At 43.6% G+C, this 18,076-nt stretch overlaps 1 protein-coding gene across 3 annotated transcripts in view; it reads left to right on the top strand.

Moving 5' to 3' along the window:
* Window positions 1-11,189, top strand: part of LOC118093950 (cytochrome P450 2J6) — a 28,843-nt gene extending 17,654 nt beyond the window's left edge. Inside the window, exons 6-10 of one of the 3 annotated variants that reach the window (XM_088669252.1) lie at window positions 2,656-2,797; window positions 7,752-7,939; window positions 8,344-8,485; window positions 9,965-10,178; window positions 11,093-11,189. In XM_088669252.1, coding sequence (XP_088525378.1) covers window positions 2,656-2,797; window positions 7,752-7,939; window positions 8,344-8,485; window positions 9,965-10,164 — 672 coding nt within the window. In that variant the 3' untranslated portion in view covers window positions 10,165-10,178; window positions 11,093-11,189. Of the gene's footprint in view, window positions 1-2,655; window positions 2,798-7,751; window positions 7,940-8,343; window positions 8,486-9,964 lie in introns of all 3 variants that reach the window. The other 2 variants (XM_088669251.1, XM_088669253.1) reach the window with 2 other exon arrangements.
* The last annotated feature ends 6,887 nt before the right edge of the window (window positions 11,190-18,076 follow it).

Below are 18,076 nucleotides of genomic sequence, written 5' to 3'. Positions count from 1 at the left end.
TTTGACGTTTGGAGTAAATTAAAACTTTCATTTATGGGTAGAATCTCAGCCATTAAGATGTGCGTGGTGCCCAAGATGAATTTCCTTTTCCAAAACCTTCCATTGTTGGGGATGGAGAAATATTTTAGGGATTGGAAAAGGGACATTGCGGAGTTCATATGGAACGGGAAAAAACCCCGTATAAAATATAAGATCTTGATAGACCATAAGGAGAGAGGGGGATACGGCCTCCCAGATTTGGAAATTTTTCATGATTCAGCGGCATTAGCCTGGATTAAAGAGTGGGTAGTTTTAAAAAATTCGGATCTATTAGACTTAGAAGGCGATGGGCTAGGACACGGCTGGCACTATTACCTGATGAAAGATAGAATAGATAAGAAGAATTTTTTCATGTTCCATATGATTAGAAAATCTTTATTTAAAGTTTGGTTAAAATATAGGAGATTCTTTGAACCTAAAACCCCCTGGTGGCTTTCTCCAGCTGAATTATTGGCGGTGAGGAGACGTAATATGAATAACACATGGCCCACATACCGTATGCTCCTGGAAGAAAAGGAAGGAACGCTGAAATTAAGAGAATATAAAGAAATAAAATATCATTTAAACACGTGGTTAGATTATTTCCAAATTAATCAGAGACTACAATTGGATAAGAAAGTGGGATTTGAAAAGAATAAATCGTACCTGGAGGAAATTTTAATTGATAAGGAGGGCAAATATATTTCGAATTTATATCAGATATTATTAAAATGGGAAACAGAAGAGGAGCTAACAAAAAATTATATGATCAAATGGAGCCAGGATTTGGGAAAAACAATAAGTATGCAAAAATGGGAACAATTATGGAAAAGAGACTCGAGATTTACGCCAAATTATGATTTGATAGAGAATATATTCAAAATGCAAAATCAATGGCATTTAACGCCGGCCAAACTGGCTAAAATGTACCCAAATGTAAGCAATATCTGCTGGAGATGCCGTAAAGAAGTTGGGACATACGTTCATATCTGGTGGAGCTGTGACCTCATTAAAGACTTCTGGGAACTAGTCTATAAAGAGTTAAAGAAAATTGTGAAATACTCTTTTAAGAAACAACCAGAAATCTTTTTATTAGGGATGTTAGGAGAGGACATAAAACCGAATGATAGATGTATAGTGAGTTACGCAACAGCCTCAGCAAGACTCTTATTGGCAAAAGCATGGAAATCACAGGAGATTCCAAAGAAGGAGGATTGGTTACAAAAATTAATATTATATTATAATTTAGCAAGAAAACACGAATTATTGAAAGAAACAAATGTGAAGGATAATTTAAAGAAATGGGAATCACTTACCATTTATCTTAGTACACACATAGATAAACCGTCTCTTCTTTCCGACGTAGCAGGATTCTAGAAATAAGAAGAAGAAAAAGATTAATTTTATGGATATTATATTTCTCGTTTCAATGTATATGTGGACTATACTTGCTCTCTTTCCGAGATAGTAAGACTCAAGGATTAAGAAGATAAGATAGAATGTGATTATCTGGATATTATTTGTATTGTAATATTCTGCATCACTATTTTTCAATTTGGATTTTGTTTCTAATTGAGCAAAATTGTAATATTGTGTGTGTGATGTAAATATTTACAATTTAGATAAGTCTAATTTAGGTTGTGAAGGAATAGGGTTGGGGGTAAGAGCAGGGGAGGGAAGGGGGGGTTTTGGAGGTAGGGGGGGAGGGGGTTTTTTGTTTTTGTGCTTGTTCTGTTTAGTTGGGTGTATTTTAATTGTTGTATATGTTCAAATCTATAATAAACTTAATTTTTTAAAAATTTAAAAAAAGAAAAAGAAAAAAAGAAAGCCAGGTAAGGGAAACTAGCAATAAAGGAGGCTGCCTGGGAGCGGGGAGGTTAAGACAGCGAACTTGCAAGGAGAGTACTAAAGCAAGCAATTTACAAGAGCAATTAGAAGAAAAGGGGAAAAACTGCTCCAGCTAAGGAAGGCAAACAAGAAGGAGAGAGGTAGGTAGCCGTGTTGGTCTGGATCGAAGTAAAATAAAAAAATAAAAAAAATTTTAAAAAAATTTAAGGTGCTACTGAAGGAATTTTTTTATTTTAAGAAGGAGAGAGGGTGTTAAAATGAAGCCATTGAGCAGCTGATCGGCAAGCCAGATAAGGGACGCTAGCAATAAAGGAGGCTGCCTGGGAGGGGGGAGGTAAAAGCACATGGATCCTCAGGACGATTGCATTGGGTCACCCCAAATTCACCATCAGATCACATAGCATGTCTGTGGCCACAGCATGAACCACAAAAATCATACATCCACTGTTTCGTTCAGAATATTTTCCCCCTTGTTTTCCTCCTCTAAAAACCAAGTGTGAGTTATGGTCCAAAAAATACGGTAACTTGGGAAGAAGCTGATTTGGAAATGGCTGTGTTTTCTTTTTATTACCTCTTATGGTACATGTCTTCAGAAGAAAAGATTTCCTGTACCCTTTTATACTGTAATGCTGTTTAAGATTTACTACTCCAATCCATGACTCTGTACAGATATCTCCCAGCACAGTCACCTGTAAAACATATTATTAAGTGTTGTGATAGGAAGATAGGAAGCCCAAGGTCAGATAGATTTTGTGTGGCCTGTAATTAATTCCAACATTTCGTCAACAGAGCAAGGATGACCCCAACTCTACCTTTGATGAAGACAACCTGGCAGAGTGTGTCCTTGACCTCTTTATTGCAGGGACAGAGACGACGGCTGCTACTCTGCAGTGGGGACTGCTCCTCATGGTGTCTTATCCAGATGTTCAAGGTGAGGGAGAACTTTGCAATGGAAGCAAGCACCTCTCTGGATCCCTGTAGAGAAGAGCTGAGATTTATTTTCTTTCTTAGTGGCAGGTTGTGATTCTTCCAAGGTTTCATAATGGGTAGATGACAAATATTCATTCCTATCTAACAATCAACTAAAATGTATACATATGTATATTTAAACCCACACAAAAAACTTCAGGCCTAATAACCTATCTTTGAAGTTTAATTGAATAAGTGGGACATGTTCCAAGGAAAAAAGTTTTGGCTCAGTGAACTGAACTGAAAATGTTTGATCTATATCTGATATGAATATGTCGTTTCTCCTACACTTGGCCGTACATTGGAAGCAATAATTAAAGGCATTCTCAACTGCAAGAGCTTGGTACATTAAAATCAAATAGATAGAAGTTCAGTCTCCTGCTGCAAGCTGCTTCACCCCTGCTGCCCCTGCCACCTCCTTGGCGTTCTTTACATGGCGTCCAAAGATGGCAGCCGCAGGAGGGTTGGTTGGCCCTCAATCTGACTGTGGAGCGCACTCCATCACCAACTCTCCTCCTCTGCAACACACTTGTGCCTGCTTTGCAGATTTCACCACAGAAGCATTTGTGGTGCTGCAGCAGAAGCCCTTGGGGCACGGTGTGGGTCGCCACTGTGGCCAAGCAGCCACTTTGCCTTACTCCACCTTACTCCTGGCCAGGAAGAAGACAGGGGGAAATGGGCAGCCATATAATTGTGCCAACTAGCCCCTTTTGTTTCCATGCACTGGCTGCAATCCTGACTGACAGCAGCTCTCCAGGGTTTCAAAGAAGGAACACTCCCAGCCCTAGACGTAGCCAGGATTTTTGTTGTGGGGGCAGGGCCTTTAATTAGGAGGGGGCAGAACCTCAGTTAGCTATTTATTTTTATTGCTATAGGGGGGCATCTGCCCAGTGGCAGAGCTTCATGCTCTGGCACTGGGGGGGGGGAGCAGGTGGGGGCAGGGCTGACACGCGTACCAGGGGCATGGAGCACCGCCCATAGGGGCGTGGTGCACATCCTGAGGGCATGGCGCCCACCATGGGCGGGGGGCAGTCATGATGGCACCCCACTGGGATCCTGCTGCCAGGGGCGGTGCGCCCCCCACACACTCCTCTTCCTCCGCCAGTGCATCTGCCCCTCCCTGGTCCCTCTCCCTAGCCCCCCTTGGCTATGCTCCCAGCCCTGACTGGAGATACAGGGAATTGAAGCTGGGACCTTCTGCATACAAAGCAGATGTTCTACCACAGAGCGCAATTGTGAAATGAGCACAATTGTGCGGTAGTTGGAGCATTTTTTGGCACTGCCCTTCTCATCCCAATTCCAAAGAAGGGCAGTGCCAAAGAATGCTCCAACTACCGCACAATTGCGCTCATTTCACACGCTAGCAAGGTTATGCTTAAAATTCTACAAGGCAGGCTTAGGCAGTATGTGGACCGAGAACTCCCAGAAGTGCAAGCTGGATTTCGAAAGGGCAGAGGAACCAGAGACCAAATAGCAAACATGCGCTGAATTATGGAGAAAGCTAGAGAGTTCCAGAAAAACGTCTACTTCTGCTTCATTGACTATGCAAAAGCCTTTGACTGTGTCGACCACAGCAAACTATGGCAAGTTCTTAAAGAAATGGGAGTGCCTGATCACCTCATCTGTCTCCTGAGAAATCTCTATGTGGGACAAGAAGCTACAGTTAGAACTGGATATGGAACAACTGATTGGTTCAAAATTGGGAAAGGAGTACGACAAGGTTGTATATTGTCTCCCTGCTTATTTAACTTATATGCAGAATTCATCATGCGAAAGGCTGGACTAGATGAATCCCAAGCCGGAATTAAGATTGCCGGAAGAAATATGAACAACCTCAGATATGCAGATGACACAACCTTGATGGCAGAACCTTTTAATGAGGGTGAAAGAGGAGAGCGCAAAATATGGTCTGAAGCTCAACATCAAAAAAACCAAGATCTTTTTTTATATATAACTATTTATTAAATTTTCCAATTAAACACATTTAAAACAATATACAAAACAAACAAACAAACAAACATTCAAAATACATACATCACTCTTTTAACAATTCTCATTACTCATTACAAAATACTCCGCCGAGTTTGACTTCCCTCCCTCCCCTCAATAGGTTTTCTAATCCGCTCTTATCTCGCAGTTCCTTTATATCTAGTCTTTAAAGTCAATTCGTAGGATTTATTTCAAGCCTGCAAGTGTCTTTAAACCTCTACAATTCTTTTCCATATAATCCACAAATTTACTCCAATCCCTTAGAAACCTTGTCTCCATCTGGTTTCGAATCCTGCTAGTCAGTCTCGCTAATTCTGCATATTCAATCATCTTTGTCTGCCAGTCTCCGATTGTCGGTAAGTCCTGGGCCTTCCATTTTTGGGCCAATAATGTCCTTGCCGCGGTTGTCGCATACAAAAATAAGGTATTATCCTCCTTGGTTATCTCTTGACCTATCATTCCTAACAAAAAGGCTTCCGGTCTCTTGGGAAAGGTATACTTAAAATCTTTTTCAGTTCATTATATATCATTTCCCAATAGCCTTTAACCTTTTCACATTTCCACCACATATGATAAAAGTCCCCTTCCTTTTCATTGCATTTCCAGCACATTCTATTACTCATTCTATACATTTTTGCTAATTTCACCGGGGTTAAATGCCATCTATACATCATCTTCCAAACATTCTCTTTCAAAGCAGTACATGCTGTGAATTTTATTGTTTGGTTCCATAGTTTCAACCACGCATCGTATTCAATATTATGCCCAAAATCCTTAGCCCATTTTATCATTACCTCTTTCGTCAATTCATCTTTAGTATACCATTCTAACAGCAAATTGTACATTTTGGACAACAGTTTTATTCTGCCCCTAGCAACTCTATTTGGAATTTGGACCTTCTCTCCTCAAAACCAATTTTTTTGTCTTTTACAAATATATCATTGATTTGATGATATTGCAGCCAGCTCGTCAGGTATACTTTAACCTCTTCATACGGTTTTACTTTCCAGCCTTGTTCTGATTGTCTTAAAAATTCTTCATATGTTGGTCTCTCCCCTTCCATATTCACTTTCTTCACTATGATTACATCCATTGGTGAAATCCACCATGGAGTCTTAGTCTCTAACAAGGCTTTGTTTCTTTCCCATACTTCAAATAACGACCTTCTTATCACATGATTTGTAAATCCTTTATGGGTTTTTTTCTTATCGTACCATAGATATGAATGCCAGCCCGCTCTGTTGTCGAATCCTTCTAAATCCAACAAGTCCGTATTCTCCAATGTTATCCAATCTTTTATCCAACAGAGACATGACGCTTCAAAGTATAATTTCAAGTCTGGCATGGAGAATCCACCTCTTTCTGTCTTATCTACCAATATTTTATATTTTATTCTTGGTTTCTTCCCCTGCCAGACAAATCTTTGTAAATCTTTTTGCCACTCTTTGAATTGTCTCGTCCCCTTTATAATAGGTATTGTTTGAAACAAGAATAACATTTTGGGTAATACGTTCATCTTTATTGCTGCTATTCTACCAAGGAACGACAACTTCTTCCTATTCCATATTTCTAAATCCTTCTTTATTTCTTTCCATACCAGTTCATAATTGTCATTAAACAGATTTATATTTTTTGTTGTCATCCATATTCCAAGGTACTGTACCTTTTTTACAATTGCAATACCGTGTCTTTGCTGCAACTCTTCTTTCTCTTTCAGGTTTTTTGTCATCATTTTCGTCTTTTGTTTATTCATTTTAAATCCCGCCAATTGTCCAAATTCTTCAATCACTTCTATCACTTCAGCAACACCTTCTTTAGGGTTTTCTAATGTTACTACTAAATCATCTGCAAATGCTTTCAGTTTGAACTCTTTCGCACCTAATTTAATTCCTTTGATGGATTGCTTTTCCCAGTAGTGATGTATGGAAGTGAGAGCTGGACCATAAAGAAGGCTGATCGCTGAAGAATTGATGCTTTTGAATTATGGTGCTGGAGGAGACTCTTGAGAGTCCCATGGACTGCAAGAAGATCAAACCTATCCATTCTTAAGGAAATCAGCCCTGAGTGCTCCCTGGAAGGACAGATCGTGAAGCTAAGGCTCCAATACTTTGGCCACCTCATGAGAAGAGAAGAATCCTTGGAAAAGACCCTGATGTTGGGAAAGATTGAGGTCACTAGGAGAAGGGGACGACAGAGGACAAGATGGTTGGACAGTGTTCTCGAAGCTACGAACATGAGTTTGACCAAACTGCGGGAGGCAGTGCAAGACAGGAGTGCCTGGCGTGATATGGTCCATGGGGTCACGAAGAGTCGGACACAACTAAACGACTAAACAACAACAACCACAGAGCAATAGACCTTTTCCACATGCAGCTGCATTTACTTAATTTGTTAACTTCTTATTTTCAGGGTGCTGCCAGCATATATCAATGAGCTTCACTTATACCAGCAGGGGCATAGGAAGATAGGGGCGGTGGGAGCAGGCTGCCCCAAGCGGCGGGCTCCAAGGGGCGCCATCGCGGGCGCCCGCCCTGCCCCCAAAACATGTGCCCCGCCCCCGAAATGCATGTCACACTCCTCTGGGAGGTGCGCCCCACCCCCAGAACACAATCCATGCCCCTCTGGGAGGCGCGCCCCGCCCCAGAACGCATGTCACGCTCCTCTGGGAGGTGTGCCCCACCCCCAGAACACAATCCATGCCCCTCCGGGAGGCGCACCCCGCCCCCAGAACGTGAGCCCTGCCCCTCCAGGAGCTGCGCCCCGTCCCTCCAGGAGCCCTGCCCCCACCCCCGGTGCCAGAGCATGAAGCTCCACCACTGTATACCGGGGTCTTTTCACCCCACCCTACACAGCTTGATTGTCAGAGGTTTCTCAGATTGAAACCAGGGTATTTTAAAATAAAGCTTCATTTCCCACTTTTCCTGCAGATAAAGTCTACAAGGAGATGGAAGATGTTTTTGGTTCCTCCCTTCCTATTTGCTATGAAGATCGAAAGAAACTGCCTTACACCAATGCCGTGATGCATGAGATTTTGCGTGCAAGATATCCCTTATTAGTTGGGATTCCCAGACGAAGTGCAAAGGATATGAAGATGCATGGTTTTCACATTCCAAAGGTAGGAAACATCTGTATATTTGGAGAGAAAAGAGCATCTGATGGTGACACTTTGTATTAAGCATCCACATGTGTAATGCAGAATCTGAGGAACAAGAAACTCCACCCTCTAGAATAAAAACCCTGAAGGTTAATAAACTGTTATAATTATAAGCCAGCCATCTGATTGTGTAAGCCATGTGGGATGAAGCCCAGATACTTCAGACATAACCAACTTTATCAAGATTAATTTCCCTTTACTATATGATGGCTTCAGAATCCAGTTTAATTCTCTTGAGGGCAATGATGATACAGTTCTCCCATAAATCTATTGCATGTGCCAGCCTGCCAGCTCCTAGTTTTTCAAAACCATTCTGAAGTGTGCTGTTCCGGATGCATTCTGAGCCAACTGTTTCTTCTTTTCAGAGGACATTTGTTATTACAGACCTGAATTCTGTTCTTGTTGATCCCACACGATGGGAAACACCTGAAGAGTTCAACCCACACCACTTTTTGGACGAGGATGGAAATTTTAGGTCTAGAGAAGAATTTCTCCCATTTGGAGCAGGTATGCACAGAAATAATTTACAGTTATATTTAGCAGCTTGCTTCAAAGAAACTGGTGGTCAAATGTGTGTAAACAAATAAAAATGTGCAGGCACCATTCTAACCGGTTGCTTTGTGGGTAATGATTCTGCTCCCACTTTTCACTGGTTTTAGCTAAAGACTACTAGAGGGCCAGTGTACCTGAAGGAGCGTCTCCGCCCTCATCATTTAGCCCGGACACTGAGGTCCATCTCCGAGGGCCTTCTGGCGGTTCCCTGACTGCGAGAAATGAGGTTACAGGGAACCAGGCAGAGGGCCTTCTGGGTGGTGGCGCCTGCCCTGTGGAACGCCCTCCCAACAGCTGTCAAGGAAATAAACAACTATCTGACTTTTAGAAGACATCTGAAGGCAGCTCCAGTATCGGGAAGTTTTTAATGTTTGATGTTTTATTCTGTTTTTAGTGTACTGTTGGGAGCCACCAGGAGTAGCTCGGGAAACCCAGCCAGATGTGCGGTGTATTATTATTATTATTATTATTATTATTATTATTATTATTATTATTATATTTATTCAATTTAGACAAACACACACAGAGAGGGATAGGCACCAGACTAAAACATTCCTCTTTACCCAGGCCTTTGGCCATTGTAATCTATGGCCTGTTAAATGTGGATGAGGGGAACTGATGTTATGATTATTTTATCCTTATGCTGTATATTATTATGTTGTGTGCTGTTGTTTTTTTATTATGCTGCATAAATTATGTTCTTAATGTTATACACCAGTTTGGGATCTTAGGATAAAAGGTGGTATATAAATTGAATGTTGTTGTTTGATTAAACCAGGCATCCCCAAACTCGGCCCTCCAGATGTTGTTGGACTACAACTCCCATCATCCCTAGCTAACAGGACCAGTGGTCAGGGATAATGGGAATTGTAGTCCCAAAACATCTGGAGGGCCGAGTTTGGGGATGCCTGGATTAAACAGTGAGAGGGCCATGGATGGATCACATGTTTAAAAATCAGGCTGGGGTCGTAGTGCTGCAAGTGTGGGAATTTAACACTTTTCTTCCATATCCCTTTTCCAATGTGAATTCCCTCTCTCAAAACACTTTTATGCCTTAGAGCAGGGATAGCCTTCCAGATGTTGGACTACCGGGCCCATCATCCATGCCTCTTAGCTTAGCTATGCTGCCTAGAGCTGGATAGTTCAAGAACCAGAGGGAACCACATTGACTATCCCTCCCATGGAGCAACTGTCTCTTGAAGAGAAATTCAGTTTGGGGAAATGGTTTAGAAGGAGATAAATCCTCAGCTCCACCAGCCACACAGCTGCAGTACTTTGGGAGCAGCTGTTTTCCAGCTTTCTGTTGTTGTTGCTGCTGCTGCTGCTGCTGCTGCTGCTGCGGCTAAAACTACTTGTTGAGCAAATCAGATGAACTGGAGAATAGATGGAGATGGTTATGACTCACATGCTGCTTTCCCCTTCTTTCCTTTGCAGGGGCTCGAGCCTGTGTGGGAGAGCAGATGGCCAAGATGGAGATATTCATCTTCCTAACCACCCTGTTGAGGGCATTCCGCTTCCAGCTGCCAGAAGGAGTGAAAGAACTCAATAAAAAGCCTGTTTTGGGGCTGACATTGCACCCCCATCCTCACAAACTCTGTGCTATTCCCCGCTGCAGTGCAACAGGGAGCATATAAAAATAATTACCATGGTTTGTTTATTTATTGCCATAAATTTCTCCATTATTATTATTTTCCACTTTGACTGACATTCCGTCCTTGGCTTACTCAGCTCTACTATCACTGGACCAACTAAAATATCCCTCATTTGGAGCAGGGGCAGAGTTTGGTAATCTTTGATAACAAGGCACTCTGAGCTAGGCCAAAATTTGGCACCCCCAAACAGATCTTCTCAATTATATTGTCTTCTCAATTTTGTGCCCCCTCGGCTCAGTGCCCTGTGGAGGGGAACCTCCCACATTATTTTTATTTATAATAGTAATAATAATAAACCCCAATAACCCCCCTTCCTACAAGCTCATTTAAAAGGCCATAGGATGTTTAATCAGCCAAAGGCCTGGTTATAGAGTTTGTTTTTTCCCCCGCCTGGTGCTTAAATGTGTATAATGAATGTGCCAGCCAAACCTTCCTGGGGAAAACATTCCACAAACAGGGAGCCACTGCAGAAAAGGCCTGTTCTCATGCTGCTGCGCTCTGTACTTCTCCTGGAGGAGGCACACAAAGAAGGGCCTCAGATAATTATCTCAGGGTCCAGTCTCCCGGTTTCTGGTTGCCTTAAGGGCACAGTTCCCATGACAATGGGAGATCATTGGCGAAGCAATAAACAAAGATGATAGAGGGTAATTATCTTTGTAAACTCCCTCCAGGGTTTAATCTCTTATTAGGGTGTGCTGGTAATGATGGGACAAGATTAAGGACAGCTGAATCGAAACAGCTACAAGGTCTTACAGATTTAAATTGGAAAGTTGACTTCATTCGAGCTAAAGGATGGTATGTGTTGGTTGGAGGGAGCCAGTCGCTTCATTATAAATCCTTTGTTACCTAAATGACTCAGCAACCCACCCACCCCAAGAATACAAAAAATAATAATTGTTCTTTACAGCAGGCGAAGAAGAAAGCAGATGGGAGTATAGATATGGATTATAATGGCAAACGGGACTTCGTGAAGAAAATATTAAAGTTTGGAATAATTATAAAAAGGACTTGGAGCCTCTGTGGAGTTAATTTTTACTTTCCCCGATTGCGGGGAGGACGGACTGGACTTGCCGGGGTTCTGGCGGGACACCAGATCATTCTTCTACAAGTAATTATAATTAATTGCTTCGTGTGGACGTGGACATGGACATGGAGGGGAGAACTTGGAGGCTTGCCAGGGTTTTGGCAGGGCTTTGGGTGACTCCCTGCTTGAAACTGAAAGTATGGAATTTTACAGCTGCAATCAGAAGAGTTGAGAACAAAAGGGAAGGATCTCTCCAGAGTAACCCTGAGTCAACAGAGCCATAAGGCACAAAGAAGATCAGGAATAACTGATATGGACCTATTTGATAAAGAAACAAGTGATGAAAATTAAAACCTCACACAGCAAGCAAAAAGGAGAACTTCACTTGCGAATTTACAAATTACTGTATGTGTTAATACGGACTGAAGTCAATTATTGTAGCTGTGGTATAAGGAATTTTATCAAGAGTGGGTTGTATTTGGTTTGAGCAACACTCTTCCTCAGTAGCATGTTGGACGCCTTCCGACCTGAGGGGCTCATCTTCCAGCGTCATAACTTTTATATGCCTGTTGTCTTTGTCCATGGAGTTTTCTTGGCAGGGATACTGGAGTGGCTTGCCAGTTCCTTCTCCAGGTGGATCACGTTTAGTCAAAACTCTCCACTATGACCTGTCCATCTTGGGTGGCCCTGCATGGCATAGCTCATAGCTTCTCTGAGTTATTCAAGCCCCTTCGCCACGACAAGGCATTGATCCATGAAGGGCAGTCTGGAGGCATAATTCAAGGGAATCAGACCTTGAAGTACAGCATGTAGGAAGCCACACAAATGTTATAATTGGCTATGTAATAATAATAATAATAATAATAATAATAATAATAATAATAATAATAATAATAATAATAATTTTAATCCGGCTGGGTTTCCCCAGCCACTCTGAGCAGCTTCCAACAAAGATTAAAATACATTAAAACGTCACACATTAAAAACTTCCCTAAACAGGGCTGCCTTCAGATGTTTTCTAAATGTCAGGTAGTTCTTTATCTCTTTGACAACTGATGGGAGGGCATTCCACAGGGCAGGTGCCACTACTGAGAAGGCCCTCTGCCTGGTTCCCTGTAGCTTTGCTTCTCATAAGTGATTTGTATTTGCACTGGTATTGCTATTTGGTATTGCTATAATCAGGACCGTCTTAAGCTTATCTGGCGCCGTGATGCAGGGATCCCTCGGGCACCCCCACCCTCCCATACACGTGCCCGCTGCGTCACCCACGCTTTCCTCATGCAGAGCAGAGCACGGACTGCGCTCTGACCCTGGAGATGGGCTGCAGTGGGAGGGGCCGGCAGCTGCTTCTGCTGCAGAATTGGCTCAGCGAGGGGAGCTCCCTGATGATGATGCCGCCGCCTGCACCATTTCTTTGCTGCTGGCTATGCAGTTGGAAGAGAGCTCAACCTCCGCCAGTTGTGAGGTGGGCATGGGTGGGCGAAGGGGGAAGAAAAGTCCCGCGCTCTCATCCGCAGCTGAGCCGCCGAAGTCTCATTTCTGCAGTTGCTGCTGCTTTCCAGACCAGTCTCTCTGAAACCGGTGCAGACCTATTGGCTGAAGCGGCTGCGCGGTGCTGCCATCCAGGAAGCCCCGGCTGCCACACCAATGGGAGGCTCACGGGAGGCCTGCAATGGTGCCCACAGTCTGAGAAGAGGTGGGTGAGGGCGGCACTGCCAGTGGGGCTTGACGGTGGCTCCTCTGGCAGGGAGGAGGCTCCGGGCACGGCACGGCATGGTGGAGGCGCCCTCCAGAACGTCTTGCCGTGGCACCTTGCGCCAGTAGCCTCTATGGCTAAGACGCCCCGGGATATAATATGGCATATTTGAAATTGAAAATAAATAAAAAGTTATTTAACAATTATCTCAGGGTCTGGGTCAGTTCATATGGAGAGAGACAGTCCTTCAGCTATTGCGGTCCTGAACCAATTATAGGTATAGCCAGCATTTTTAATTGGGCCCAGAAACTAATCAGCAGTCAGTACAGTTGGGCCAGGATTGGCATTATATGCTTGAACCGTCTTGCCCGTGCAACCTGGCTGCTGAATTCTGCACCAGCTGGAGTTTCTGATCAGTCTTCAGAGGCAGCTCCACTTATAACTGAAATATACTGTAGTGACTTCATGCTCTTCATTGCAGCTTGTAAAACAGTGAATGAAATGCCCCCCAAACCTCAGGCTTTTATATACATTACTAGTATCATGAAGCCCGTTAAATTAACGGGTGCTAGAACAGTGAACACCATCTCCCACTCGGCGCTCAGCACGGGGCGGCTTGAGTGCCTACTGCGCACACGCGCCCAGGACAAATTGTACTTCCAGGCTACCGGCAACCTTTGAGACGGGGTCGCGCATGCATGCAAGTCCCATGTGACTCTCTGCGGCCGCGTTTCACCCTCTCCCACGTGACAACCAGGCCCCTCCCACGACGCTCTAGGCTGAGTCCGTTGTGTGCTTCCCCCGACGTCGTCGCGTCTCCCGCCGTGTGCACGCACGCACGCCCTCCCTCCCGCCTTTCCCAACCTACCCAGAGCCGAGCCCGCCTTGCCTCGTTCTTTTTACAGCTATTTGAATCGCCGTGCTTCGCGTGACTCTTGAGAAAGGCCCAGGATTTACCTCACGCCGGGTGGGGGGAAGGGTTGGGATGCGGCGATGGGGTGGGCGTGGGGAACGGTGGCGGCGGGGATGCAAAAGCATGTGCTCCATCGCGCGCTCGCGTCACAGTCCCTTTCCCTCTTCCCCTTGCGCTGTTAGTCGGGAGGCGAGGCGCGGAATGGCGGTTTGGAGGAGAAGCCGTTGAGGGAGAGAGAACCGCATCCCGCCCCGCGGCTCGAGGGCGCGAGTGAGTGCGCAGGTACGGGGAGTGCGTGGGGACGGGGCTCTGCGTTCCAAGTCCCAACGACTGTCCGTGGGGCACATGCGCAGTAGCGCAAACTCAGGGACACAGGGACTGGACGCAGAGACACTTGGACTTTATTATATAGGATTTACACAATGAGTCCTGTCTGATTGGCTGATTCTGCTTCCCTCCTGGAGCCTGATTGGTCTTTTCCTGGAGGCCAATCATAGAGTTGGAAGAGACCACAAGGGCCATCCAGTCCAACCCCCTGCCAAGCAGGAAACACCATCAAAGCATTCTTGACATATGCCTGTCAAGCCTCTGCTTAAAGACCTCCAAAGAAGGAGACTCCACCACACTCCTTAGTAGCAAATTCCACTGCCGAACAGCTCTTACTGTCAGGAAGTTCTTCCTAATGTTTAGGTGGAATCTTCTTTCTTGTAGTTTGAATCCATTGCTCCGTGTCCGCTTCTCTGGAGCAGCAGGAAACAACCTTTCTCCCTCCTCTATATGACATCCTTTTATATATTTGAACATATCACCCCTTAACCTTCTCTTCTCCAGGCTAAACATACCCAACTCCCTAAGCCGTTCCTCATAAGGCATCATTTCCAGGCCTTTGACCATTTTGGTTGCCCTCTTCTGGACACGTTCCAGCTTGTCAGTATCCTTCTTGAACTGTGGTGCCCAGAACTGGACACAGTACTCCAGGTGAGGTCTGACCAGAGCAGAATACAGTGGTACTATTACTTCCCTTGATCTAGATGCTATACTCCTATTGATGCAGCCCAGAATTGCATTGGCTTTTTAAGCTGCTGCATCACACTGTTGAGTCATGTCAAGTTTGTTGTCTACCAAGATCCTTTTCACATGTACTGCTCTCAAGCCAGGTGTCTCCCATCCTGTATTTGTGCCTTTCATTATTACGGTATTATTTTTTTGCCCAAGTGTAGTACTTTACATTTCTCCTTGTTAAAATTCATCTTGTTTGCTTTGGCCCAGTTGTCTAATCTGTTAAGGCAGGCATCCCCAAACTGTGGCCCTCCAGAGGTTTTGGCCTACAACTCCCATGATCCCTAGCTAACAGGACCAGTGGTCAGGGAAGATGGGAATTGTAGTCCAAAACATCTGGAGGGCCGAAGTTTGGGAATGCCTGTATTAAGGTCATTTTGAAATGCAATCAGTTGTTGCATTCTACGGTACCATCCTACCAGCCTAATAGGCTAATTAACTTCTCCTGGAGCCTAATTGCTCTTCTCCTGCAAGCCAAACAGTTGTTGATTTCCAGGATCCTACTTGCCTATTGTTCTAGGATCCAAGCTTAGTACATAACAATAACACATTGCAACAATCTAACCTACAGGTTACCAAAGCATAGATGACGGAAGTTAGGCTATCCTTGTCTTGATACTGTAGGTGTGCAGGTGGGCCACCAGCCAAAGCTGGTGGAAGGCCCTCTGCGGCACCGAAGCCACCTGATCCTTAAGCAACAGCAATGGATCCAGAATTACCCCCAAGCTGTGAACTCGCTCCTTCAGGGGGATGTATCCCCATCAAGAGCAGGCCATCTCCCATCCTTTAATCTTCACCTCCAACTGAGCCAAAAGTTATACAACCATAATAATAATCAAAGCAATTATTAAAAAAAAATAGGTTAACTGTTAGAACAAATTAAATGATAGTAATTATAAGGCTCAGCATTTATTGTGGCAATATATTTGTACTCTTACATCCTGGAAGTATAAACATTGTAAACAATTAAGGGCCCTAAATCCAGAGAAAGTTAGTTGTGCTTAAATTACATTGAAATCAATGAGACATGCCTTAACACAAATATTTTGAAACAACTGTTATAAGAATTTAAGGTCTCAAATATATAAATTAAATGTACAAGGCAAACACGTACATAAATACATAAACCACATGTCTGAAACAGTACAGGAAGACAGTCCTGAAACCATTTTGACTCTCCAAAACTGACCAAATGTTTCTCTGCAAGGAGAGGGGAAATGAAAAAAACCTCCCCATTGTCTCTGTGCTCACAAATCCTGCCTTAAGGGCACATTTAAGGTGAGAATAGGGTGGGCCTGTGACCTGGATTCAGGAATTAAGTAGTTATAATAACAAAACAAGATGGACGAGATGGGAGGACAGTGTTCTCGAAGCTGGAAACATGAGTTTGACCAAGCTGTGGGAGGCAGTGGAAGACAGGAGTGCCTAGCGTGCTATGGTCCATGGGGTCACGAAGAGTAGGACACAACTAAACGACTAAACAACAATAAAAGAGTAGCCCAAACCCAGATAATGCAATCAGGTAACTTGCCAGATAGGAGATAAACAACACACTCAGGATTCTGTTTTAGACTGCCCCCTGTGATGTATGTATGATGTGTTGGGGGGGTGGTCCTGGGCTACACGCCTTCTGTGATGTATGTATGTTTCTGGGGGTGGTCTGGAGTTTGAGGGTAGGCAATTTAAAAAGTCTATATAAGGGCGGGCAAACCTTTGTTCTGGGTCCTCCTCCTCCCTCCTGCATGTGAGGGGAGCACCCTGTTGCAACAGTTCAATAAAGATCAGGCTTACTAGCTGCTTTGCTTCTCAATATTCTCTTGTTGGTCTCTGTTATTTTCTCCTACCAATGGAGAACCTACAAAGGACTCTATAAGGGCTTTTGTGTACCACATAAGGCAAAAGGGGCAGATTGTGTTTACAACACAACATACAATTTACATTTGTCCTGATAATACCCAAATGTGTTACTTTTTTTTCTCAGATTGAAACCCTATCTTCCCCTTCAAAAGCTTTTGATCTTCTATTGTCATATTCTTTATCATTATCATTTTCTGGTGATTAATCTTAAAACTGGCTCATGTACAAAAATAATTTAATTTATTCATACGAGTGTTTGCTCTCTGTAGTGGATTTTCCAAAACTATCATCAAATCATCAGCAAAGAGACGTAAATTGTAAGTTTTTTTTTTTAAGCTTTAACCCCAGAATTATTTCATCTTGCCTAATGTCTCTAAGCAAACCTTCTAAGACCAAAATAAAAAGTAACAGGGACAATGGACACCCTCCTCAGCAACGGATTGTTGACAATGTGTCACATCAGTTAAGGGTATTCAAGGATAGTAATGAACTTTGCAGTAAGAGGAGTGGTTTTAGAAGCCGAATGCAAGGCAGCTGAAGTTAAATCCAGATCAGTATGGAACACCCTTTGGTTTATGGCTCATTTGCCTGGGTTAGCAACATTCACCTTGTTTATTCCAGGATGCCTTCCTGACCTGCTGTGCCTTTAACAATTTTATACTGGTGCACCAGTTGCAATCCTAGTTTGGCCACAGTGATTCATGCCTGGGAAATAGTCAGGTGAGTGCAATTCATAGTGCTTCCTTTGAAGATTTGATACTGGCTCTCAGTAGTTTTCCGGGCCCAATTTAAACTATAAAAGTGTTACCGGATAGAACGCAAAGATAGAACGCCATAGATTATAGTGGCCAAAGGCAAACATACTTGGTACACCCTGACCATTAAAACATTGCTGATGAAGAATTGGCGAAACAGGGCCTTGTCCTGGGATTTTTTTCACTGGAATTTTTTATTTTCATTTGCCTCACTATCATACTGGAATTGATTCCTATTTGAATTCATCATATCATTACATAAATAAAACCTTTTGAAGACTTACTTGAAATTCATCTTCCTCCTGGCCTGAGTTCTTGCAATTTACTGTTTATTCCAAGCTTTCAAAACTGACACTTCCCCCCTGTTTGCTTACATCAGGCAAACTGCAATCCTAAACAATAATCTTTTGTCTTACTGGCTATCTTCCATTTGTGGCTGACACAGCCTTAGCTTCACTGATGGCCAATCTTAATGGGTCATGACTGTCTCCAGGCAATTCCCTGGCCAGGAAAACAAGTTTCACCTGTATTTTTACACTGCCACATTAAATGACTGGCTCCTTTTCTTAATACTCTTAAGTATTGATTAA

The sequence above is a fragment of the Zootoca vivipara genome, chromosome 5, assembly GCF_965207765.1.
Source record: "Zootoca vivipara chromosome 5, rZooViv2.hap1.1, whole genome shotgun sequence".
Classification (NCBI taxonomy): domain Eukaryota; kingdom Metazoa; phylum Chordata; class Lepidosauria; order Squamata; family Lacertidae; genus Zootoca; species Zootoca vivipara.
Note: the sequence above shows the minus strand (reverse complement) of the source record. Positions and strands in the feature narration are given on the sequence as shown.